Source organism: Lissotriton vulgaris, chromosome 4_1 (assembly GCF_964263255.1).
Source record: "Lissotriton vulgaris chromosome 4_1, aLisVul1.2, whole genome shotgun sequence".
NCBI classification, from domain to species: Eukaryota; Metazoa; Chordata; class Amphibia; order Caudata; family Salamandridae; genus Lissotriton; species Lissotriton vulgaris.
In genome coordinates this window covers 610,104,765-610,132,106 of record NC_141691.1, presented here as the reverse complement: position 1 = coordinate 610,132,106, position 27,342 = coordinate 610,104,765, and the positions used below count along the sequence as shown (strand labels likewise).

General features: G+C 45.9%; 1 protein-coding gene across 1 annotated transcript in view; it reads left to right on the top strand.

The window, feature by feature from the left end:
* Positions 1–27,342, top strand: part of TARP (TCR gamma alternate reading frame protein) — a 394,614-nt gene that overhangs the window by 319,677 nt on the left and 47,595 nt on the right. Inside the window, exon 3 of the mRNA XM_086966829.1 lies at positions 18,548–18,602. Within this exon, the coding sequence (XP_086822955.1) occupies positions 18,548–18,602 (55 nt within the window). The remainder of the gene's footprint in view (positions 1–18,547; positions 18,603–27,342) is intronic.

Below are 27,342 nucleotides of genomic sequence, written 5' to 3'. Positions count from 1 at the left end.
AGGGTGCGCCAGAGATCATGCAAATCCATGTCAGTGATTCGGGCCTTCCCGGCCTGGGAAAGTTCCCCGGTCTGCGGGAATCGTTGCGCTGATCTATCTAACGCAGAATCAAAGACTATATTTAAGTCACCCCCTAGTATGACATGGCGATCAGGGGAGGCAGTCACATCCACCAGCGCCGAATCTAGAAAGCGTTCCTGATGGTCATTTGGGCTATATAAGGAACCAATGGTAAACGACGTGTCCCCCAGGCGGAGGCGATATGCCAAAAGCCTCCCCTTTTGTTCGGCAAATTTGTACAACACCTCCCCCCTGGAGGAGCTCGATAGCAAAATAGCCACCCCAGCGGTCTTGGACGTAGCAGAGGAGAAAAACTGAGTCGGAAACTTGGCAGAGCGCATTCTGTGACAATCACGGGACAATAAGTGGGTTTCTTGCAGGAGGCATATGTCAGCTTGTGTCCCCTCCAGCAGAGATAAAATCGCCCTGCGCTTCACAGGGTTATTCAGACCCTTAACATTAAGGGTCACCACCTTCAGGGACAACATACCTCACAGGGTCCGGAGACGCTATGCTGCGGGCAGGCAATAGGCGGGGGGGGCGCAGGGCAACAGCGCAGGACAAGCAAAATAGCACATGAAATACTGGACGGTTCTTTCCCAACCCCTGAACAACTCCCAACCCCACCCCAAACCAACCAGTGGCAACTAGCCAAATTCTTACTCACACACAAACAACCCATTGTCCCAGTCCAGTCCCAAAAAGGACAAGTCTGCAGAAAATACCAAAAGTGGACGTCCGGCCACTCGCTCTCCCCGTCCTCCTCCGGCCCTCCCTCCGACCCCCAAACCTGGCGCCGAAGAAGCTATGTCCATCTCCCCCGGAGTGAGTTCACGCCGTCAAAGCCACACCGTTCGTGGCGGCCGAGTCCCTGGCCGCTTCTCTCAGAGCGCTGGCCATGTCCGCTCTAATGGTGGGCGAATCAGTGTGGAAAAAGGTAGGGCCGATGACCTTTTTCAGAGTTGCCCGGCGTTAACCGCCTCTATACCCACTCAAGTTACCAAACAAAGAGGCAGGCGCTGGAGACTGGAAGGCAGGAAACAGAAGTTTTTATTCCGACGGAGCAGAACACATCAAATCAGACAACAGGGTATCTTCTCGAGGTGCTCTAACCGCATCTCTGAGGCCTGGCCTCTTATACACAAGTTTATTGCTTTATTGCGTAAAACACATCTCTGTCAATACTTTGATGTACGGAAAGACATCCTCGGAATCCCCGCTTCAGGCCCGTTCCCACACACATTTACAGTTGAAGTCCCCACCCGGTCACAACAGGTGATGATTATCGCGCAGCTGGACATTCCGCCGATTCACTGAATGTATGTGGTTGATCGGATCTCATGGGGTGGGGGCTTTGATCAACTCGTGGATCCTTCGATGGGGGAGGCTTCTTACTGTATAGGGGGTAATAAACAGTATACGCAGGGCCAGGTGGCGGCCTGGGAACGAGTAAGACAAACAGGCACAGAGGAAAGGGGGTTTTATCAAAGGACCCGGGATCATGAAAGGAATGAAGGGAGGTGTCGCGCTGGGAACAGGAAGGGGTTCCGAGGCAGAGCTGTGCTGAAGAGGGGTTTATGACCCAAGGCATGTGAGAGCGGGGGCTGTCAGCGTGTGGGGGATGCTTGCGAGGTCAGGAGAGAGAGAGAGAGACGCGCTGGCTATCGGCGATGGGCAGAGAGGCCATGGTACTCAAAATGGCTGCCGCTTACGCGTACGAATGGGCTCGAAAGGGGGCAAGATGACGCCGATAATGTTGACACTGCAGTCTAGGTTTTAACAGTCCTCCCTTTTCAACATATCTAGCCAGCTTGCCTACTCAAAGTCAATCTGCATTAAATTCCTAACCTCAGCATCATATAATGCTCCCATGCGTTCCTTTCCAAAATCCACAGTCTTAGGGCAAATACAATTCGCACATAATGAACACAGAGGCGGCAGGCATTGAATTCCTAAGCATAACCCACATATTACAATTACAGGAATCAGGATAATGGTAAACAGTCTCCAGCCCCAGTTCTTAACAGTACTCCAGAACCATCCACCAAGCGACCATTCTTCCTGCTCCTGGTGGACTTCTGAGGAGAGTCTGTGGAGGTGTTCGATGGCCTTGTACACTGAGGGTGAGTTGTCCGGTATATATGTACAGCAGCTGGACCCAATAATGCGGCATGCTCCACCACGATCCGCTAGAACCACATCTAGAACAAGGCGGTTCTGGAGAGCCACCAGGCGGACCGCTTGAAGCTCGGCTGTGTTGTTAGCAAGGATACCAGCTGTGATGTTCATTGTTGTCTCGACTGCCTGAGCCAGATGTCGGATGGCACGGCTGTTTGCCATCGGGCCCCAGAGTGGGACAAGTCCCTTCATAGCATCGAGGAACTGTGCTCCTGTTGAGTCGGCTTGTTCAATGTCCTTGGCTCGTTTTTGTCTATGGTGATTCGCTGGAGCCACATAGGTCGGAGGAAGGATGAAGGAGATGAAACAAGTGCCCCCCCAGCCTTTGGGGAGCCCGGTGTAAGCCTTTGTGCCGCAGACGAAGTACATGTTTGGAGAGGATACAAAGGAAGGTGGATCGGTAGAGTCCAAAGTTCTGGTGAAACGGCAAGCACTGCGGCCTACCAGCTGTGCCCCAAGCCCTTCTATGCACATATGGCCTGTGACATTGATGACAGATAGAGCCACAGTCAGAGTGGCAGCTGTTCATTTCCGTAGGTAGGAGAAGGTGGGTCTGGTTGGATTGTTGAACACCTGCATCTCAATTCGTTCTTTAGCAGGGATGTCCATATGGATAGAGTCGTTGGAGGTCTGCGGGCAGAAGTGTGTCTTTGTTTTGTTTCGCCAGACCTCATGAAAGAAATGTGTCATGGTTTTGCTGGAGGTGGCATTGTCTTTATAGCTTTCTTGCAGGAGGATCAGCCAAGCAAGGCAGGAGCCGTGAATTGAGAAGGGTGAAGGGATGAAAGGTATCGAATGTCCAGTGGCATGGGGTAGCAACCCACAGATCCAGCAGTTGGTGGCATTGGTGGCAAGATTGTGTTGGTGCAGCAGCTGTACAAAGGAGTTGTTCCAAAACTCCTTTCGCCTTTCTCTGAGTTGAGGAGAGAGTGAGATCAGATAATGTTCCTTCATGGTGGTAGGCTGTGCAGTGGTCAGGAACGTTTCATGAGCAGGTGCATTTTCTTCCACAATCCAGAGCGTGGTCATGAGGAGAAAGCAGAAAAGGATTGTGATGAAAAGTGCAATTGTCTTTAAGCTGTGGAGTCTGTCTGTCTTTGGGTTTCTGTAGCGAATTTTCAGATGTCCGGTTGCTTCCATCACCTTCTTATCGGGTGCTTCCATCACCTTCTTATCGGGCGCTTCCATCACCTTCGAGGGAGCTCGGTAGCGGGCAGAACCAAAGACCTCATCTGGCTTTCTCTCCTGACAGCCCTTGTTGTGTTAGGCCACCGATTTGAGAATTATGACTTAGTCAATGGTCTGCTTAGCCGAAACTCTCTCCTTTCGACGCAGGTTATACCCTTCTTTGGACGGCACGGTAGGGTCAGGAATCTTTGCAAGTTCAAGTGTCTCTGTGTCCGGGTAGCAATTCAGCGATGGTCGGTCTTTGTTCAGGAGCTCTTCCTGGGTGGTCACGTTTTCAGTTGTCATCAGAGTCGGGGGAATCTTCTTACAATGGTGCGCATGCACCCAGGTCCGCTTTCCTTCCACTCGAAGAGCTGTTCGGGTGGTGAGTAGGACTTGCCAGGGGCCCGTCCACCGGGGTTCCAGACTCTTGGCGCGCTGGAAGTTCTTTACGAGTATAAAATCCCCGGGTTGCAGGTTGTGTCCGGGACCCCTGGAAGCGTCGGGGATGGCATGCAGCACCTGTTGGTGGATGACAGACAGAGTTTCAGTCAATTTATACAAATAATCAGACATTAGGACGTCCGGGACGTCATGAATGGAAGTCGGTTTTGGAGCAGACCAGACGCTCATGGGTCGGCCGAAAACAACCTCGTAAGGTGTCAAATGGTGTTTAGTGGGGGTGGAACTCATCGATAGCAATGCCAGTGGGAGAGCGTCTGGCCATTTTAGTCCTGTGGTAGCCACTATCTTGGCTAACTTTAGCTTTAGTGTGACGTTGTGTCGCTCGACAAGTCCAGCAGACTGGGGGTGGAAGACTGCGTGGAACTTTTGCTTGATACCCAGCCCCTTTAAGATGAGCTGGATGACTTCGGCTACGAAGTGGGGGCCATTGTCGCTCCATAAAATTCGACAAAGGCCGTAGCGAGGGAAGAATTCTTTTAACAGTACTTTTGCAGCGGCCATAACAGTGTTATCACGGGTTGGGTATGCTTCCACCCATTTGCTAAATGCGCATACCACGACAAGTACATATTTCAGGCCTTGGCATCTGTCTAGTTGGATGTAGTCCATCTGCAGGACTTCAAACGGGTGATTGGGGACCCCAAACCCTCCCCGGGGTACCACAGTTCCTTTCCCGGGGTTATGTTGCAGGCATATCAAGCATTGTTGGACCAGACGTTTGGCGGAGTCTGTGATTTTGTCGTTGTGCCAAACTCTGGAGACAAGTTCAATCATGGGGGCTGATCCTATGTGAGCAGGGGAGTGTGCCATAGTCAGTATGGGAATCAGGTATGAGTCAGGTAGCAACCATTTGTTTGTGTCTTTTGTCCGCCAGCAGCCTTCGTCATCTTTCAATCCCACCCGTGCCCATTCAGTCAATTCGTGTTGTGTGCTAGCCATTTGAATGTCCCTAATAGTGTCCCTAGCGTCGGTCCATTTCTCTGCTTGTGACCTGGTCACGTACATGCGTGTCGTCGTCCTATTCTCAGCTGTCGTTCGGGCGGTGAGGTCGGCTAGTGCATTTCCTTGTCCAATAATGTCTGTCACTTTCTTGTGTGCCTGGCATTTGATGACCGCAAGTCTTTTGGGGAGAAGGACAGCTTTGATCAAGGCGGAAACTAGATCTCCATGTAAGATGGGAGTGCCGTGTGAGGTCAAGAATCCCCTTTCCTTCCAAAGGAGCCCAAAATGGTGAACCACCCTGAAGGCATACTGGCTGTCGGTGTAAATGTTCGCTGTGGTTCCTGCTGCTAGGATGCATGCTCGTGTCAGGGCAATCAGTTCCGCTGCCTGTGCAGACCGTTGGGTAATGCGGGCTGTCTCTACTACAGTTCGGGCCGTGGTGACTGCATAGGCAGCTGAAGTGGTGCCATCGGGGAGTTTGATGCAAGAGCCGTCTACCCACAGCTCTCCATCAGGGTCAGGAAAAGCCGTGTCTCTGAGGTCAACCCTACTTCTAGTCTGTTCGTCCGTGAGGGTCACACAGTCGTGTACAGGGGACACATTGGGATCGTTCTCTGGTAGGGGTAACAGAGTTGCTGGGTTCAGTGTGGTGCATCTTTTCAGGGTGATGTGGGGTGCGAGCAGAGTCAGTTCGTATCCAGTCAGTCGTGCACTCGTCAGGTGTTGTGTCTTGGTTTGGTTCAGGAGGGTGTCAACTGCATGGGGTACAAATACCGTGAGGGAATTCGAGAGCACGATCCCCTCACTCTGTCGGATAGAGATAGCAGCGGCAGCTACAGCTCGAAGGCAGGCAGGTAAGGCTCTGGCTACGGGGTCAAGAGTGGCAGAGAAGTAAGCGCACGGTCGTTGCTTTGGGCCAATGGACTGGGTCAGGACAGATAAAGCACACCCCTCCCTTTCGTGAGTGTAGAGGGAGAAGGGCTTTGTGTAATCGGGGGTACCTAGGACAGGGGCTGAACAAAGGGCATCTCGTAGCTCTGTGAAGGAGGATTGGCATTCAGGGGTCCAAGGGAGGGGGAAAGGGACATCTTTAGCTAGCAGAGAAAGCAGCGGTTTCACAATGAGGCTGAAGTTTGGTAACCACTGTCGGCAGAAGGAAGTGAGGCCTAGTAGGGAGCGGACCTGTTTCTGGGTCTTAGGGACAGGGGTTTCAAGAATGGTTTGGATCCGGTCGGGAGTAAGTTTCCTTCCGTCTTTGGACAGAAGGTGGCCTAAGTAAGTGACCTGGGGTTGGCAGAATTGCAACTTCTTTTTGGAGACCTTGTGGCCATTTTCCGCAAGGAAGTGCAGGAGTTGAATGGTGGCTGTGACTGCTAGTGGAGTGGTGTCGGCCGCCAAAAGGATGTCATCGACGTATTGTATTAACACCACTCCATCGGGTAACTGGACCTGATCCAGTTGTCTCTTGAGGGCCTGGCTGTAGATGCTGGGGCTTTCCGTGTAGCCCTGGGGTGCTCGACAGAATCTATATGAGCGGGCTTTTAGGGTGAAGCCGAAGAGATATCGGCTGTCTGGGTGGATGGGGGTAGAGAAAAAGGCATTTTTGAGGTCAATGACAGTGAAGGTGGTGGCAGTAGAAGGAATCAAAGTCAGGATAGTGGTGATGTCTGAGACCACGGGGTACTGGGGTACAACCACTTTGTTGATCTCTCGAAGGTCAATGATGAAGCGGTATGCTTTCTCATCTCCCTCTCCTTGTTTCTTGATGATGGGCAAGATAGGGCTGTTGCAAACATTGCTAACCACTTCCTCTACCACTCCTGTGTCTATCAGTGACTGAATAATCTTTACCAATGCCTTCTCGCCCTCAGGCGATATCCGATATTGTGGAAGTTTTGGGAGTATTGCGTCCGATCGAACAGTGATGTGCACTGGGTCAATCATCATGCGTCCTACGTCCGAATCTGTCTTGGCCCACAGATACGGAGGCAGAGTGTCAAGCAGGGACATGTCAGCGTCATTGATAGAAAACATGCGTCGGGAAGGGCAATGTCTGAGCAGAATGGGGTTGTCATACAGGAAAACTCGAACTCCGTCTTGGGAACATCTAATAGTCGCTCGGAAGTGCTTCAGTAAGTCAAGTCCCATAATGGCGTCAGGAGTATTGGTGGAAAGCAGAAACGTCGTGTCAGTGATATTGTTCTCTAAGTCGAAGGGGATCGGAGTGGACAAAGGGTTAGTGGAGGGCGTTCCATCGAAACCTATCGATGTCACAAGTGAGCCAGACAAGGGTGCCCTTGGAATCAGTCGTTTAGATAACGCACTACGTGTTGCGCCAGTGTCTACCAGAAATGGAGACTTTGTACCCAGGACCTTAGCAGTGACATAAGGACCTTGCTGGTCAACATAGAGCTCGACTGGATCCCTCCCTTGCCCTTGGCAGTCCTATGCGAAGTCGTGGGCATCGTCACAGTCAGACTGTTGGTACTGATTCTGTCTGGGTCGGTCGAATGTATTTGTTCTGTTTGATTTATCGTTAGTCGTGTCATTTGCGGGCCCTCGTTGCTGTCCTCTATTTCTCGGTCCACCCGCTATGTCCCTGGGGTCCCTATTCCTGATCATCTCCAACAGGACCGAGCACTGGGATTTCCAATGGCCGAATCCTTTACAGAAAGCACACTGGTCCTCGTTAATGTCTGTACGTCCAATGCGGGATGTCGGGGTGCGGTCTTTAGGAGGTACGTTCCTAGGGGCATTTGTCTGATAGTTTCCTTTGTATTGTTCTCGTCCTATAGTAACCCCTTGCAGTTGTGCAATCATCACCCTCTCTTTTAAGTCTTTCTTCTTTTTCTCTGTTGCTCTATCGTTTTCATTTTTCTGGTGTTCGTAATATTGGGCCATCTGAAGGATAGCCGCAGGTTTTGAGGCCGCCCAACTACTCTCGCTGGCCTGCAGTTTCTGGGAGACCTCCGGTGACAAACCCTTAACATAATTCTGGACAAACAAGTGGTGTCCGGTTGCAGTGGTCAGGTCCTGGCCGCTGTAATCGTAGAACACCGTTTCAAACCGGGAGAAGTAGTCCGATACATCTTCCTGGGGTTTCTGACGACAAGCCGTTACTATCGACCAGTCCACTTTCTTTTCTGGAAGCAGGGTTTTCAATTTCTGTACAATTTTATCAGGGAGGTCTAAAATGGATTTCAAAGGCTTCTGTCCAGGCTCTCGCTGTTTATCTATGCCATCGAGTTGTGACCAGGTATGTCCGAACAGCTCAAGGTGGTCGACTTTCCGGATTCGCTTCCACACATCAGCTGGTAGACATAACCCGAAAAACAAGTCGATGTCAGCCAGGGTCATAATCGTTGAACCTAGGGCTGTACCTAATTCAGTATAGAAGGCAGTGGGGTTTTTACGTAAATCAGGCAGAGATTTCCGAAATGTCAGAATATCTTGCCGATCCCATGGCTGGTAGACCCAGTTGTACACAACCCTCCCTCTTGCATCTTGGTGGTTGACGTCATCGTGAGTTCCTAGACCTCGTGGAGGAACCCAGTAAGGGGCAGCCTCTCTTATTGGCATCATGGCGCTAGCTCGCTCAGTTTGTGGTTCGGTCGCTACGGGTGTCGTAGGTTTAGCTTCCCATTCCTGTTCAGTGAGGTGGCGGAAAACCTCAATATCGACCTTCCTATACAGAGTCGTTAGGCTCTCGGGACCTTTGTCTCGATATCGGTCCTCGTGCGCATTCAAGACATGATAACACAGTCGTACGGCAAAATGTCGTCTGTGACTCCCTGCATATGAGTTGAACATATCCTTGATGTGCTCCTCACTCTCCTTTCTTTCTGCCAATGTCCTCACTATCTTGTCAATCCCTGCTCGCTCATCCTTGCTTGTTTGTTCTCGCGGAATCAGCCTTTCGGGTCTCAGGGTCATCTAACGCTGCCGCTTGTGCTGTGTCTAATACAAGGGGTTCGGCCGGCACAGAGGCCATGGGGGCCGAAGCTCTGGTACTACTCTCGCCTGTGCTTGGGGGTGGTGGGTGCTGTGCTAAGGGTTGGGAAGGGGCATATGGAGGGGGCATGTAGATGATCGGAGGACCTAACAAAAGATCATCGTTGGCTCGCTGTTTTAAGGGCAATTCAGGATAGAGCGCAGAGGGCGTTCTAACCGGACACTGGCTTGATGTTTCTACCTCTAGTTTCTGTTTGGCTTCCTCTCTTTCCTTTATCTCCTCTTCTAAATTTCTTAGCAGCTAGGTGGGCTGCCTTTCGCAGCTCTTTTCCCAACCTACTCTCATTTCTCTTTTTACGCTGTTCGGTTTCTTTGCGCCACATGCCGAGACTATCAAGCATAGTGGGCGTTGTCTTGTGTTTCCCAAGGGCTGTTTCTAGCGCGCTTATTTTATCCTCATTGAAGGATCCTATCAGTGGCCACTGACTCTCTCGATCCTTCTTCATATATTTATGCCACAGCTTGCTATAAGCTATAGCGATCAATCCATGCTTCATGAACATGTCCTTATTAGGGGTGCCTTCCAGTGGAGCCGGATGGTTCATCTCTAATAAGCGGTCCGGGCTAAACAGGCTACCAATCAGTGGGGAGAAGATAGGCATGACGGATTACAACGGGGACAAAAGTCTGCACTACCTATCTTATCACTGCGTGCAAAGACTAGACAGAATATTTCTATTCTTCGTTGTTTGCAGGCGGTGAATACCTCAAAAGAACCAATATCGAACAGTCAATGTTCGGTCAATCAAACAATCAATGGGGAGAATAAGTAGGCACGACGGGTTACAACGGGGACAAAAGTCTGCGTTACCTACCCTTTCACTACCTGCAAAGAGAGAACCTGTTCTTCCCTGTTTGCAGACAGAGAATCTCCAGAAAACAATCCGCGAACAACAGTTCGGGCCAAACAATCAATCAGTGGGGGAGGAAGATAGGCACGACGGATTACAACGGGGACAAAAGTCTGCGTTACCTATCCTTCACTGCTTGCAAAGAGAGAGCCTGTTGTTTCTCCGTTTGCAGACAGTGAATCTCCAATCAAATCAACAAAAGAGTAATACTAGTATTTTCCAAACAATCAAACAATCATTTCACAATTTGTCGCGTTTACACGACCTTACCCGGACCGCATGGACAATTTCTTGTCTTCCGAATCCAGCGCCCGATCGTCCTCTATTCTTCGTGATCTTCGTGGCACTCCTGATGGTTCCCAGTCAGGACCGTAGATCACTCAAGAGAGGTCTGTTCGGAAACAGTGAAGTTCGGATGATCGGCTGTCAGACGAGGGTCTATCGGACAGGAGCTCTCCCGATCGTTGCAGTCGTTCACTCTGTCGTCAGGACCTCTCCCACTGGATCCACGAATCGCTGATGGGCCCCACGTTTGGGACGCCAATTGTGGAAAAAGGTAGGGCCGATGACCTTTTTCAGAGTTGCCCGGCGTTAACCGCCTCTATACCCACTCAAGTTACCAAACAAAGAGGCAGGCGCTGGAGACTGGAAGGCAGGAAACAGAAGTTTTTATTCCGACGGAGCAGAACACATCAAATCAGACAACAGGGTATCTTCTCGAGGTGCTCTAACCGCATCTCTGAGGCCTGGCCTCTTATACACAAGTTTATTGCTTTATTGCGTAAAACACATCTCTGTCAATACTTTGATGTACGGAAAGACATCCTCGGAATCCCCGCTTCAGGCCCGTTCCCACACACATTTACAGTTGAAGTCCCCACCCCGGTCACAACAGGTGATGATTATCGCGCAGCTGGACATTCCGCCGATTCACGGAATGTATGTGGTTGATCGGATCTCATGGGGTGGGGGCTTTGATCAACTCGTGGATCCTTCGATGGGGGAGGCTTCTTACTGTATAGGGGGTAATAAACAGTATCCGCAGGGCCAGGTGGCGGCCTGGGAAAGAGTAAGACAAACGGGCACAGAGGAAAGGGGGTTTTATCAAAGGACCCGGGATCATGAAAGGAATGAAGGGAGGTGTCGCGCTGGGAACAGGAAGGGGTTCCGAGGCAGAGCTGTGCTGAAGAGGGGTTTATGACCCAAGGCATGTGAGAGCGGGGGCTGTCAGCGTGCGGGGGATGCTTGCGAGGTCAGGAGAGAGAGAGAGAGACGCGCTGGCTATCGGCGATGGGCAGAGAGGCCATGGTACTCAAAATGGCTGCCGCTTACGCGTACGAATGGGCTCGAAAGGGGGCAAGATGGCGCCGATAATGTTGACACTGCAGTCTAGGTTTTAACATCAGGTCACCCAGCGCTCGCCGCCGATCTCCTCCTTGCCGACCGCCGTCGTCCTCCTCTGTCCGAGCGCCTCCAGGTCGGTGTTGCTCCATCCTCCTCTGCAGCCGTGAGACCCAAGACACCGCAGACATCCTGCAGGGAACGCAGCTGGTGCAGTATCCCGTTCCAACGGAATATCAAACGAAAGGGATGCCCTCAGGAGTACGGTGTCTCATGCTCTCGCAGGAAATCGGTCGCAATTTTGAAGGACCTACGCTTCTGTAGTGTGATGGCAGACCGGTCCTGATATAGTGCCACAGGTCGTTCTCGGAATGTCAATGGCTGTTTTCTGCGGGCCTCGGACATGATGCGCTCCTTCACCGGGAAGTCAGGGAGGTAGGCCAAGATGTCCGGCGGGGGTGCCGCCGACTGTCGCTGTCGGCCGACTCTGTGGGCCCTGTCGATGCGGATCGGGAAGTCCGTGGGCTCACCCAGAATATCCCGGAACAAGTCCTGCAGATAGCCTACCAGGTCTGTCCCCTCATCTGCGGACGGCACACCCCGTACTCGTATGTTATTCCTCCTCGACCTGTTCTCAAGGTCTTCGTTATGGGCTTGGAGTTCAACATGTTGCTCCCTGAGACGGAGAACGTCCTGTTGCAAATGGACAATCTCGTCGTCCCGACGTTGGGCCGCCGCCTCCACCGTTTCCATCCGTTCGCCGAGGCCCTCCACCCCCCTGCGGACCTCGCGTACTTCACTGGCCACCTCCTGCTTCAGCGTCTGGAAGTCAGCCCTAAGCGAGCTGAACAGTTCCTCCATGAAGAACCTCGTGACGGGGGGCTCACCCCCGGTCGGGTCCGCAGCAGCCCGGGAGGAGCTCGGAGACGGTTGCGCCCTGTCCCTCTGTTGCTGAGCCCTGCTAAGCATGTCCGGCAGGGTGCGGTCCCCTTTCCTCGAACCTCGGTTTCCGGACATTCGTGCCCCATAAGCAGCCGCACTCAAGTGAGTCAAGAACACTGGCTCCGGCCACCCGCAGTAAGCTCGGCCCTCGATGAGTCTCTAACGCTCGGCAGAGCACCTCCTGGGGGAACGCCCGCTAAGATAGGGACATCAGGGGCCCTGCGCCACAGATGACAAGATGGCGGGCCAGTCCATTCGCAGAGGGCCGTTCAGGGTCCAACCAATGTTCCAACATAGGCCTCTGCAGGGGGAGCCCAGGCTGCCGCGCCCCGCTGGAAAGAAGAGCTGTGCGAGGGTAGAGGTGCAGGAGACGACCCCAGGCGACACCGGAGGAAAGCTGCGTCACCGTCGCCGTGAAGACAAGATGGCGGTTGGGCGGGGCCGGGCTGATCTTCCAGGCCTGGCGATGCCGCCAGGGCCACTCTGAGAGTCAGGTATATAGAGGAAAGTTTTATCCAGGGCCGTCCGGCCAGAGAGGAGAAACAGTAGACCTGGCTCCAATCCGAAGCACTGTCGCTAACTGGCGACGGGGCCGGGGCCCGCACAACATGAAAGGCCACCACCGCAAGTCCAAGCACCACCACGATCACACAGCAGGGTCCACGCTCAGCGATGTCACACGGTAGTTGTCCCTCCAACAATCTCCGTCGAGTACCAGGGCGAGCTCCACTCCAGATCGCTAGACATCAGCACCAGGCCCCAGCCGAGGCTCCCGGACAGCGCTCCGCTCCGCTCCGCTCCGCTCCGCCTCCAAGGCGCTCCACCGTCCGGCTATCGGTCACTTAGCGTGCTTCCGCCGGAGCGATCGGGGCCAAAGTAGCATCAATGTGTGCCCCAGGGTCTTCGCCGCCCGTCCCTCAGCCGCTGAGCTTCAGCGGGGGGAGAGAAGCTGACGAAAAAGGGCTCGGGCCTAGTCGGGCCGGAGGAGCTGCGGGAAGAAGCGTCCGCTCACCCCGCCATCTTGGCCACGCCCCCTGTGTAGTTTTCTTTTAGCTTCAATGGGATGGGTGATATTTTTGTAGACAAGATTTGCAACAGAATATTATGTTAGACTATCTTGTGACAAAAAGAATTCTGGTACCATACTCCTCCAGTTATGGACTGCTTCTTCCTATTGTCACACGAGTAAAAAATCTAAGGGTCTGATTTAAAATTTGACGGAGGGGTTACTCAGTCATAAATGTAGCAGATATCCTGTCTTCCTTATTATAACTGCCATGGGGATATGATGCACTTGCAATACAACAAACTGGTATCTGTCAAGTTTGTGATGGAGTAGCCTGTATCACAAACTCTAAAACAGTTCCTAATTATCTTTGTATATGGAAACAAGGCAATAGGTACCATAATTATTTTCCTGTTAGTAATAACATATGTTTTTATGCATGCCATGTGGTTTTCTCATGTCACTGATCTGGTAACTTTCTTTAACCATGGTGGTATTTCCGCTGCATTCCAAATGTGCACCAATAAAAGTGGCAGATCTCTGGTAGATGTACATGAGCACATTGGGTCTGGCTTAGCTCTAAGAGCACTTGCACGAGCCAAACCTGAAAATATTTGCCATGTAAATCATGCAACAAACATTGAGTTAAATTATCATGAAGTCACTTCAAAATTATAGTCAAAATTACAAAAAAAATATTTTTACCGTACTTCAGACTACGTCACTGCATTGAGAAGTATTTATAAAATGTTTTTAAACATTAACCTTAAAGCAATCAATCAATCAATCCATCAATCAATCACTTTATTTCGCCAGTGCAAAAAAAGGCATAAAAGTATTCTACATGCAATATACAATCATAAAATGATTCAAATACAGAATTATATACAATTTCATAGGAAGTTCCTTAAAAATATGTAATTAAATAGAACATGGTTAAAAGAGTATGAAATCCATAAAAGAAAACCGATCATATGATAAATTACAGAAAGTATTTTCTTGTATTAAGAGCACAACATAGAAACGAGGCTATACGATAACAAGTTAGTGAATCAGATAATGCTTGTAGATAATAGAGAGCAGGGTGACATTGTCTAACATTAAGGGTACGGATGAGTGGAAAAATATATTTTTTCCATTCCTCAATATAAAACCTACAGAAGAATAATAGATGGAGTTCCCCTTGACGGGAGTTTCCATCACAGGGGCATGCTGAGAATGCATCCAGAGAATAAACCTCATCTGGAAAACACTACATAAAAGGAATAGATTTTAAATTAAACCTCAGCAAAAGATATCTATGTTGTGCCCCTGTGACAAAAGATAAGTAGTTAATATCAGTGTTATTAAGCATGGGTGTTAAATTGTATTGTATGGCCCTAGTCTTAGTGCAATTAAGTTTCCATATATCTTTCATGCATTTCCCTAAGAATGTTTCTTTCAATTTTGCCTTAGACACAGCAGAACATGTGACTGGTCTATCGAATCGTCCACCCATTCCTATTGAGCATAAGATGTTCTTTACATATTGAAGCCATTTGATCTTACTTTTACCATCTAGGGTTAAGCTTTCATATGCAATTTCATGATTAATTTTAATGATTCTCTTTTCCAGATTGAATGTCATAAATAAATCGGGGAGAGCTTATTTTATCGGTAATATAGGGTACATTAAGTTCAGTGTGACAAATGAAAGTGGAACAAGATTAAGGGATACCTAATAACCTCTTTAGAAACCTGTCCTCGACTCGTTGAACAATAGATGTATTGGCTATTCCCCATACAGCTGCCCCATAGGTGGTAACAGAAATCGACTTGGCCTCTTAGACCTTTTTGTACTGTTTCTATGGGTTTAGAGCCAAGCTTCTTTATGAAACCAAACAGGGCTCCTATGCTTCTTTCCAAAAGAAGAGTTCTGTTTGATACCCTATTTAGCCACTTTTTTTTTAATCAAACATTATTCCCAAATAAGAAAAGGTGCCCAACACCTCCAATGTTCTCCCCTCAATGGTCAATCAGGGTAATTTTTTTAAGTCTAGCTGCTGCCACCAGCACATAGTACTTGGATGCATTAACCCTAAGGCTCACAGTATGCATAAAATTGGAATAGGGTCCTATTAGACATTGTAAAGAATTACCAGTCTGAGCTAGTAAAACTGCATCGTCTGCATAATGGAGATTCGGGACGGGGTTTGAAGCAACATAAGGGACATCATGTGCCAATCAGTTTGGCTTCCACGGCATTAGTATATAAAGAAAATGAAAAGGGGGCAAGCACACACCCCTGCTTAACACCGCAGGTAATCCTAAAGTGACTTGTGCATTCACCCTGTCTCCAATAGCTGACACAGGCTGAGGCATCAGAATACATTTCACAAATACAATTAATTATGGACTTATTAATACCCATAGCTTCCATTAATGACCAAGGTTTAGCGTGAACCACACAATTAAAGGCCGCTGATACGTCCATAAAGGCCATGTAAAGATGACCTTCCCTTGCCACAGTGTACCTGGCAATCAACAGATTTAAATGTAAACATTAATTAATTGTACCCTTCCCTTTCTAAAACAATATTGGGCACACAATAAAACATTTCTTTCTTGAGCCCAAGTTTCTAGCCTATTCAGGAGTAACCAACCCATTCGCTTTGCTGTGCTATCCAAATGAGATATGGGTCTATAGTATTTTTAGATAGACATACCCCCCTTTTTGTATATTGGAATGATGACAGTCTTCTTCAAGAAGGGGGCACTCCTGTCTGGGTTAGGACTTTGAAAACATTAGTGAGTAGTGGGGCCTATAAGTCCTGATAGGATAAAAAGAAATCAATAGGGACACCATTGGGACCAGATGCCTTCAGTGTGCAACACTGGTTCAGGGCAAATCTAATTTCCGATAAGCTAAATAATAATGGGACGTCAGGAGTGGGTAATAGAAGACCAGGTGGCTCATAGAGTTCACTCTCTGAATTCCCAAATACTCCTTTAAAATATGCCACCCATGCATCCTCACTTACATGGAGATTCAGAGTAATCTCTTGTTCATCCTTCAGTAACGGAGCAATAACTACGCTCCAGAAATCCCTGCTATTTTTTGATATAGTTGCTTGTTGCAACCTGTCCCAAGCTTCTTGCTTAAAAATCCTCAACCTATTGGCTCTAGCTTCTTTGTATGAAAAATGTAACGTTTTCACTAGGGCCACATCCCTTCGTTCTGCTGTCAGAGCAGAGTGAAGGTCCTTCAGAGCCTTAGTACAGGCGTCATCGAACCAGCCTGCCTCTCTGCTGGACTTCTGAGTATTTGGGCAAGAAAGGTTGCTAAAGATTTCATTTAAAATCTTTTGAAAAGCTAATGGGATTTAAATATTAGAGGGATTCAAATTTAAACAAATAGAGATTTCATGGTGCATCTTAGTGACAACTGTGTACGTAAATAGAGAGATATCAATTTTGCCCCATTTCAGTACCACGCCATTTTTCCTTGCAATTATAGGTTTTCTCATTTTGCTACTGTTGTAGTTTCTACCTTGAGTCCATTCCATCTGAAATGTAATGGCTGGATGGTCACTTGAAGGCAGAAAGTTGGTATTAACAAAAGAAAACTTAGCTTCTATGGATTGAGAAACAGGGGCATAATCAATAGTGAAACTGCAAGACTGAGAAGAAAACGTAATTTCTAGTTGACCTGATTTGCCATCCACTGAGTTTATTATGTCAAGATTGTTAATTAAGAGTTGTCTGTTTGGAGCATTACCATAATCAGTGTGCCTAAAATGGTAAATAGAATCCCCAAAGTCCTCACTCGGCCCACAAACTGATGAACTAGCTGTGCTACAGTTGTGGGCATTAAAATCACCCAACCATATCATATCAAAGTATTTATGATGGGAATTGGTCAACTCACCAATATCCTTTCAATTACATTTAGTACTGATTCCATTCTACCTCCAAAATTATTATTATAGAAATTAATCAAAACCCTTTCTTTACAGCAGTCACATAACAGTATATTGCAATTTGGGGGGGGTATTTAGAAAGGAAATTATCCTAATCTTTGCTGTATGTGCTATTAAAGTGGCAATTCCTCCACTTGCGCGTCCTACTTACGAGGGGACCGCATTAGTCTGAAAAGTGTGGAACCCATCAATTGCAATCTGATTTGATTCCCATGTTTCTTGGAAACATAGAACATCAAACATCTCCACAAGAAACAACCAATGGGGATTATTCTTTTGCTGATTGTATCCCGCTATATCCCATGATATTACTCTCAGATATTTCGGGGAGACTGGCAAACTAACAGTGTTGCCCTGACTAACAGATATATTCAGGGGGGGCTGGGATACAGTAGGAAGATCAGAGAAAGGTGGTAGTCAATTGCATACTTCGAGGTCACTCAGGGGTGCAATCTGTTTCTAATAGGGAGTGGTGGGAGAGTTGCATCACATCGAGAGTTGCAGAAAGGGGTGTTGGGTTAATCCTGGGCTGTAACCTGAAATTCGTGATAAACGGTTTATAAAAAAGTCCAATGGTAGTGCAAAAATCTGGTTGTCAGAATTGGATGAGATAGGGAGTATGTCCAATAAATGCTCAACCACCTTTTTGTTGTTAAAATTAACGGCAATGCAGTCCCTCCCACCCCCCACCCCCCCCCCCCCTATGGACTTTGGGCCCTTACCCTTTAGGCATTTCTGCCTGCAACCCCACCATGCCTCCAGTAAACTAAAAGACAAGTCTGCTGTCATGTGCACTCTGTATATGTGGTGTGGCAACCTTACATTCTATTAAACATAAAATAAGAGTTATGTATAGCGCAAATCCTGACTGCAAGTATTTGATGACTCCCTAAAATGTGATGTAGGAGAGAATGTAAAGTATTCTTGTGAAATATAATATTTGCCTGGATCACACAATGTCATCAAGCAGAAATGCCGGTATTTCAGGTTGTACATTGTGCAATGCTGCCACTAGACGGGTATCTGCTTCTCTTTTGCCAGTTTTATAAAGGTTTGACATCAAAGCTTTGTCTATATTTCCTGGCACATTAGGTGGCAGCTCGTGCGCAGCCGGCAGCCACATGAAAGCTCGGCTCGGTTTTTGGGATGAAGCAGTGAAGAGGACCTCGAGCTGAACCAGAGCCTGGCAAGCGACTCGGGCATGGAGTTTTTTTTTCTTTATTAGTTTTATTAATTTCCATGTATAACAGCGTTTACAAACAACTGAAATTGCATAATTGCATCTCTTACGTCATTACTTGCCACCAGTGTTAAACTTCTTTACTGCAAGTTCTGCATCTGGTACTGAAAAATGTGTACAGCACTTGCTATACCAACATACTATTTCTTCTACAAGTGGCTCGCCCCCCTCAATTGATGAAGTGTTTCACCACATTCAAAGCACAAACGCTTTAGAATCCACAGGAAAGCTAACTTCACGGTGGTTCGTTGTCATGTGGTGGCCTGAGTGACGTTTGATCTCTCAGTTCGGCTCTCCTGCTAGCCTCGGGTTGGCAGCGCGAGAGTTCTCATGCACTGGGTGTGCTGTGCACTGCAGAGACTGCAGTTTTTGTAAGAGGGTGTAGCGCTGTGGGTCCGGCGTGAAGTACTTTGGGACCGGCACCCGGTTAGTGGTCACAGGTGAGTCCTCGAAGTCTATGTATACTATTCACGTAGTTGAATATAGCGTGCCTCCTGTACAACTTTGCGCAAAGAGTGCGGTTACATTTATACGGGATTCGTGTTTTGTGCCACAAACTGTATTTTTAGGCTGTTAATGACATTCTCTTTATGCACAGGATTTGCGTGACGTTGGCACGTCCATTTCGAGTAATTTCCAACTGGTTATCCATCATTGTCAAGAGCAGGCATATGCAGTATGAGAATACTTACATCCACTAGTACCTTTATATGAAAAATAATATTTTATTTCACATAGCGCTTCATTCTTCACATCTGCCGTTTCTAAGCACGGTAAAGTACAGACGCCGCCATCACACCATTTATGCTGCTCTAGTTACTGGCCTCGGAAGAATGTGAGGTTGAGAGGACAGAGCCCGAATTCGAATTAGTAGCCTGCAGGAGACCGCATCTGTTCGCAGGCAGCGTTCAACTCATTGAACCACATAGGCGCTATAACGCATTATGTTTCACTACTGCTATCTGGAAAAGAAGATTAACTGCGGTTCTTATATAACTAACGTCACTAAGGCGCACTTCATAGGAATGCCCTCGGGAAAGCACTGCGAGGTAGTAGTAGTCAGGAGAAGCTCGGGTGACTACTCCGGTTTAGAGAGTTGCAAAGCATAATTCCGAGACCCTGCTCAACTGTCTAATCGTCGTTGAGTTTTGTCATCTGAGTTTCTCCCTCAGGCGACCGAAAGACACACGTGAGCTACTTGTGAATCAAGCGCCTAGACATTTTTCAGGTGTGGATGTGTATATGCAAGCACGCGTACCTTAATATTACAGTCATAGTGTTAGGAAACCAGGAAACGAACGTTAATATAGTATTAGTGAAGAATAGTAATAATGCTGTATTACTAAAAATAATAATAATTCTCCAAATTGAGAAAATCTAATTGTGCAATAAGTTAAGATGCATAAGTATTTTAGGAAATATTTTAAATCTGAACAGTCTTTTATTAGTTTTTTAAATGTACCAATATTTTTTATGCGAGCCTCTTGAATTCTCACAGGTGAACATTTTTTTAGGAGGCTATCTATGCCGCTTTGGGGGATTTACAGCAGGGCAGCTGTCCAGCTGAGTGCGTTAGGCACCCGTTGCTGACATATCAGAAAAACTTTGTACCGGTGAAATGTTGCTCCTTTTCTCTGCCTTTGTTAATATGAAACGAAGCAAGCAAAACTAGACCCCGAAAGCCTTTTTGTACAATTGATAAACACAAATACCGCGCTTGTTTACTGTTTTCTTTCTTTCATGTAATCGAGACGGTATACAAAAAAATGCATGAACGACATTAAAAAGAACAGACCGGTTATGCGACATGTTTACAATCTGAAACTAGATGATTTTACCTCAAACTTTGTCACAATGTTAAAATTGGTGGAATTGCCCGTGCAAGTTTATTATCCGAACTTTGCCTTTTTTGCATTAGTGCAAAATTTGTAATTCCTAATTCTGTCTGGCCAGTTCTTCTTGTGGTCCATCCAAGATTGATACATTTATTAGTACCAGTTGATTTGTAAACAGTAAGACTTATACTACAGAGGCTCTGCACTGGTGTAAAAAGGCAGGGCAAACAGTTTTTCATTATCATTTTTTAGACTTTATATGCTCATATAAACATATAATACATTAAAAACAATGCTTATTAAATATATTAATACATTAATATCAATTGGGTTAAACACTTGCAAAATCCAATTAATACATAGCTACCTTTTTTAACGGAGTATGAATGAATAATCAAACGCCAGATTCTCCCTCATTAACGGAGCCTCTTTAATTATTGGTTTAAAATATTCCGTTCTCTCAAGTAATAGGAGGGACATATTAACATAATGTTTGCTAAATTATTAGGCAAATGAGATTGGAAATGGCAGAAACTAACACCTCTATTTAACATTTATTTAGCGCTTGGACGCCCCCGGGCAGCAATCGCGCTCTACAAATCCACATACAATACAATACAATACATGTACTTCATATTCATATAAATGCACAGTGTCAATAATAACAAAAAAACTGTGTGATGTGGGATTACAGATGGAAACAAATCCCCTGCCTTCCTAACCGTCAACTTAATTGAGTTGTTATGCTTTTATTTTCAGTAAACTGTCTGCCTACAAAAAACGATGCACACTAATTGTTTCAGGGACATTTTATTTATGAGAATTGGATTGGCAGTGAATAAATATTCCAGTGTATGGTATTGTGCATTGTGTACTGTGAAATAAACTTATAGGTATTTGGGCATAACCACACTGATATTTACACAGGTCCTTCAAGCACTCCTTAGCTGAGATAACCTTTACCTCAATGGAGAAGTTAAGACATTTGGACACACTGCCTCTCTTTTAAGGTGCGGTGAACTTAACCCTATCTCAAAAGAAATTGCCCCAATACCAACACATGATGGCAAAACCTGGGCTTGACAAAGTGCCCCTTTCAAATTTGCTACTTCTCTTAATAGTATTCCTGATGTACAATAATGTAAAATGTATCCTATTTCTGCAGAGTATATTTTAAAACATAGTTCAAACTTCCGATTCCCCAAATAAATTGGATTGCAGTAACCCAATAAGGATCAAACCCCCATTGAAAGTATTCTTCTTATGCTCTTAATGGTTTAGCTTGTTATTAAAAATCACCCCCCATATTTATAAGAACTCACAGGCTCAAGTTTAGCATTATTTCAACACAAACTGGAATACAATTGTTTGCCTCTAATCTGCAAAATCTGAATTTTCTTACTGTTACTTGTGTCTATTTGCTTTGCAGTAAAGTTTGAAAGCAGGTAGCTGCCTTTGTAAACCAGTGATAGTTCTGTCTAAAATTGTCAAAAGAAAGTAATGTGTTCACTGCTCTACCATTAATATGAGGGGTGACTGGGAGTGCCCTGTGACACCTAGGTACTTTTAGAAGATCATTTAAAAATAAAGAAAACAATCATCATGCCAAGAAACACCCCTGCTTTAGAACATTGAGTACAGGAATCCACTGTGTTCTTGCTTGCCCACTGGGGATATTTACTTGAAATCAAATATTGAGTGACATGCAACGAAAAGTGACAAGAGGCCACGCAGCATCCTCTTGTTTGCAAGCTTAGACCGAAGTAGACCACAATCAATCATATCAAATGCAAACTTGAAGTCATCAAAGTAGACATGTAACATGCCTGCTCCTAAAACTCTATGCATGATATCACTTAATAAAAAGATGTGATGAACAGTATACTCACCTCAGTGAAAACCTGCTAGTTCTGTTGCTGCAAGAACCAATATATCAATTCGTTCTTCAGGAGCCAGTAGCAAGATAGTGCAAATAATGTAGAACCTCTGTCTAATAGAGAAATTAAACCATAAAGTGAATAATTCCCATAATCTCCCCTTTCTTAAGGATTGGGGAGATCAATGATTATTTCCAGCTGTCGGGGCAGTTAGCTATTGTAGAAAATTACTTTAAATAGAGTTAATTTGACTACCATGCAGATTCTCTTCAATAAACCACAATACTTATCTTGTCAAGGACTGAAGAAAGAAAAAACATCCTTAATATCTACCTCATTAAAACTAAGGCCTTCCTCAGAAGGTTGACTAATACCGTCCATCAGATAACGCTAAGAACTTGGCTGGCCATATATCATTCTCAAATGTCTCTCCAGCAGATGACTGGAAATTTACTAAGTAGTTCTTTCCTCAGGCTTGGGTTTGCTTAGGTTTTGATTCCTTGATATTGTTTCCCATATTTTAGTTCCTAACACTCGCTTTTGATTTTTCAGTAGCTTTTTATACTCTTTAATTAAGATATCCTCCTACTGCAGCTCAACTATAGGGCTATTAGGCTTTAAAAACGTCCTGTGACATGCTAAACATTATATTGTTAAATCCGGTACTCCTCAAGAAGTAGGCCATAGTTTTTTTTCTTTGAATTTCTTTCTTTAGCATTTCTGTTACTCGTTTAATCTTACTTTCAAAAGTATTCAGTGTCAGCTGTTCATGCACATCACTAAGAATAAAGTTGTTTTTACTTTCTTTAAGAACCAGAGGCCCGTTGACAGTCCCCTCTTTGCCATTGATGATAATTCCTAATTTATCTTGATTACTTCTAAAACTATTTTGCACTGATTGTAAGAGTTCAGCATACGTTAAGTGGTAGATTGTCGTTACTCTTCCATGTCAGAACTTTAATAGCTCACATATATTTAGAAAATGTCCTAAAACAATAAAAAATTAATGCTCCTAATAAAGGTTTTGTTTGCTTGTTGGTCTTTATGAAAATGGCTAATGACCATGTTTAGTTCTGTCTCCTCCAGATAGTTTTCAAACATTAAATTAGCCTATAAATACTGGTTTGTTTTACAGAAAGAAATCTGATTAGTGATAGTAAGACAATTTGAAAAATCAACCCTTACGTTCCCTACTTGTAGATGCACCAACAGAGTAGAGTATTTTTGTGATAAAATCACCCCCTAAAGTACATCTTTAGGCTATTTACCCTCAAAACCTCTACACAGCGTTAGATACTAGTTAGAAAGTTAGACTATGTTACTTTTATATTAACACATATTACTTCTTGTTTTGTGGTAGAATCAAGAAAAGAAATAGGAGTCACCGATTGTCAAGCAAAATGTCAGCACTACTTGATTTTACATTCTTATTTATCATGATAGTTATGCCTCTGGAGATTCCCTTGATCCTAGTTGATCTGGTTTCCACTAACAATGAAAGACTGGAGTGGCAGGTTCCTCATGTTTCTAAGATCCTTGCAATAAAACGATGCTGTTTTACCAACAACGCTGGCTCAAAGTTAGCCAACCACAGTTTTAAACTATGAAAATACCATGAAATTTAATAAACAAAATTCATAACATAAAATTCTCAGTTACTAAGATTAGGAACACGTCTTAAAACATGCAATGCAATTAGACAGTCTCTTTTTTTCTACCGCTCTCATTTGATTAGGTGATTCCCTTCTCAAACTGATCGTTAGAATTATCTTCATGCTTTTGAAATCGTGCTTGCTCTTGCTCATGGAATGCTTTCGAATTCACGATCCTTTGACCGCAAGCAGTCACTAATACTCACTATTTGTCTTAATGACGAAGGTACACTTTTCAATATTGATAAAGTGTTATTTATCGAGTCATAATTAATTAAAAAATATTTGTAGCTATAAACAATAGCTTTTGAAGTTCCTTTCCAATTTTTTGAACAATGCATCTATAATTTGGAAATTAAAATCTACTCTTGTAGCCTCAATACCATTGCTATCCATTTAATGTCGCAAATTTGTAATATCAATTAAGGCTGGTATTTTTTCTAAAACGGATAAGAATTGACCTTGGTTTAATAATTGGTAATTCCCCAAGGTGTTTACCGTTGTTAACCATACAGCCTATGAGAATTATGTAAATTACTTGAGATGGCCTTGTTTTGTTTTCAATTAGCAATGTTAAAGATCACACCGTTATGCCTTGAGAAGGGCTGTGCAAAGTCTCATAGTTTTTTGAATGAGGAGCACTCACCGTCATGCAAGAACTACGAGTAGTATGTGCAGTACACAAACAGAATATCTCTGTGTAAAAAATAATTATTCTGCACAGTTTTTTAGCATGACCCTTGAATTTTAATTGTCTGTTCGGTGTTTGGACAAAATATCACGTTGGAAATATCAGAGAAAAATATTGTAACACAACAATATTGTGATGCAGAAATATCGTTGTCAAGTATATGGATTTTTCAAGTAAGTGATATCATTTTCAAAATACAGTTGTAAAAAATATTGTTTTTTAATTATCTTTATGTGTGTTAGTTTATATATAAATCTTTTGGGTTAATGTTGTTTGTATAATCGTTAATAATATTTTTAAATATAGTTTGTAATGTTAAGTGATTAGACACCAGACACCAGACACCAGAACAGACCTTACCTTCACCTCTGGCCATCGGGCAGAGCAGAGCCGTGAGGGAAACGGCGGAAATTATCCCGGGAGGCACCGGACGGACGGGACCACAATCCCCAGCAGCCCCTGGGGCACCAGCGCGCCCGTGACGTGCAGGAAGCGCCCGGAGGCGCTGGTAAAAGGCTGACCCCCACGAGACCAGGGGGGACACCAGAACAGACCTTACCTTCACCTCTGGCCATCGGGCAGAGCAGAGCCGTGAGGGAAACGGCGGAAATTATCCCAGGAGGCACCGGACGGACGGGACCACAATCCCCAGCAGCCCCTGGGGCACCAGCGCGCCCGTGACGTGCAGGAAGCGCCCGGAGGCGCTGGTAAAAGGCTGACACCCCCCTCGCCCCCGAGAGTCACGCGCGGGAGTGCCCGGAGCTAAGCCTGGGCAAAGGGCGGGCCCTCTACGGCCCTCATCGGTCAGAAGAGGCTGGGCTGGGCCAGAGATCCTGGTTCGAGTAACCCATAAGTTAAAGCTTCATATTTGCATATAGTTCGCCACCACCTTTCACCGCCTCATGGCTACAGCTGCTATTAGTCCTGCCCTCGTGGGAGCAGACAAAAATGGGGGTACGTCTAATAGAACACTGGACGATTACTTTCTTAAACCAGCGCTAGAAGGTAATAAGGAGTTTCTGCTAGCCGAGAGGAGGGCTGATCGTCGTCGTTCAATAGAACGCATTAAAAACAGAACATTTTCCGAACCCATAATGTCTGTTTCCCTTGACGACGATCTGACTAGCACCCCAGCAGAAAACAACTCACTGACTGCCAGTGTACCCCTGCTCCTTCAAGAATGTCTAGCCCCAGCAGTGTCACCTACTCAAACCCAACAAATTTTACCAACTGAGACCAATGCCCTTAATGATACATCAAAGATCTTGATATCACCTACAATAAGACCTGGTAAGGTTGTAAGAGGCAAAAACTCGAGGCTAGTGGCACAAAAAATGCATGGGCCCCCTCCATCTAAAAGAAGACGGAAAACAACTACCGTGAATAAGCCCAAAATAAGTCACACTGAGTTTGGCAAAAAGGCGAACACTGTTGCTATAACATCACTGGGAGTTCCTGATACTAACCAAGTCACAGCAGCTAGTCCTATCCCTCTAACATCGCCAGCCCAAGTAACTATAGAGCTAGACACTACTCATACTCAGATGGAAGAGGACTCACAATTGGCCACCCCAAAGTCACTTCTGGACAATATTGAGTTGATTGTACGTAGTTATATGCTTGCACTGGCAGAAAGATTTAAGGGGATGGAGTCAAGGCTAGGTAAAATAGAGGGGGATTTGACTGCATTAGGGAATTTTGTACGTTCACAAAGTCAATCTAAAGTGCAACAACAAAAAGTTATTACAACAACACAATCCCTTTTAAAAAATGTTGTGGGTCCCACACCACCTACATCCACTACAGGCAATAGCCAGCCAGCAGTAGTAACCTCAGCTGCCCCTAATCCCTTGTATGTGGCCTCGAAAACACATGGCGGCAATACTTGTAATAATTCTTCATCAACAGTCTCAATAGCTGCCCAGGGTAGACCAACTACTACAACATCAACTAGTAACACAGTTTCTTCTGCCAATATTCTAACCAGGGAACCTAGCATTTTCCCGGATAGACTCCCTAGACCAGAAGGGAAGGAGAATACCCGGGGAAGAGGGGGTCAGTCTAGGACACCGCCTATGGAACTCCCACCGGAAGCACTACCGTATGTGGTTGTACTCACCGGGGTCCCCGAACTGCCAAGTGGAAAAAGAGAGGGATACTATCAACTAAAGAACAAAATAACGCATTGGCTTTCCCTATATAGACCAAAACCCATCACGGTAAATGGCGAAATAGTTCATGTTCGCCGCCTATCTTGGTTGGGGGGCAGAGTGAAGGATATAGGTGGCGACGTAGTGGTTATAAATTTTAGAGACAGAAATGCAGTACACCATATTTTGAATTGGCCATACGGTAATGAAAAGAACTGCATAGTACCACGTCCCCTGACGTACTTTTACCCCAGATCCACTGTCTTCCCCCCACAATACCAAAATAATAATATCTTCTCTACCTCCCAATTCCTCAACATTGAGTCTGCCCTGAATCCTGTATACATGCACCACCTAGCTCCACCACCAGCTATACAAGGGTGGAATACTATACCATTTAACCATAAAATAGGATTCAATGGCAATATGTCAAATTTGATACCATTTACCCCCTTAGAGCTTTCTAACAGGTTTGAGGCCTTCAGTGGTCTGGAGGAATGCGACTGATGTTTAAGGAGTGTAGTGGCCACGGGGGGGGGGGGGGTGAAAGTGTCTCATGCACCACAAGGTCATATGATAAGATGGGTAGCTGTCACCACGAAAAAGAGATACATACTGCTTTAACATACGCTGGAAAAAATAGTAGATTCCCTGCAGTATTACCCACAGTGTTTTCTGGGGAAAATGAGGTGACTCCAATGCTTTTACCCGTTACAAGGCCAGTAAATAGCGACACTGAAAGTGGTGTCGATAAGGGTGTAAATACGGTAGGATATCACGAAAACCAACCCAAGACATCACTGCTAACTGTGATTCTCCACCTAAAACTGAGAACTCTTTTGTTCGGCACGGGGCTCCTGATCTTAATTTTGAGCATTCAGAGCCGGTTGTAGAAAGCATCGCGGGCTTGATGGATACAAACGCAGTGATGCCCATTCCAACATCCGCTCCAATTTCCAGAGAGACTGTTACCTG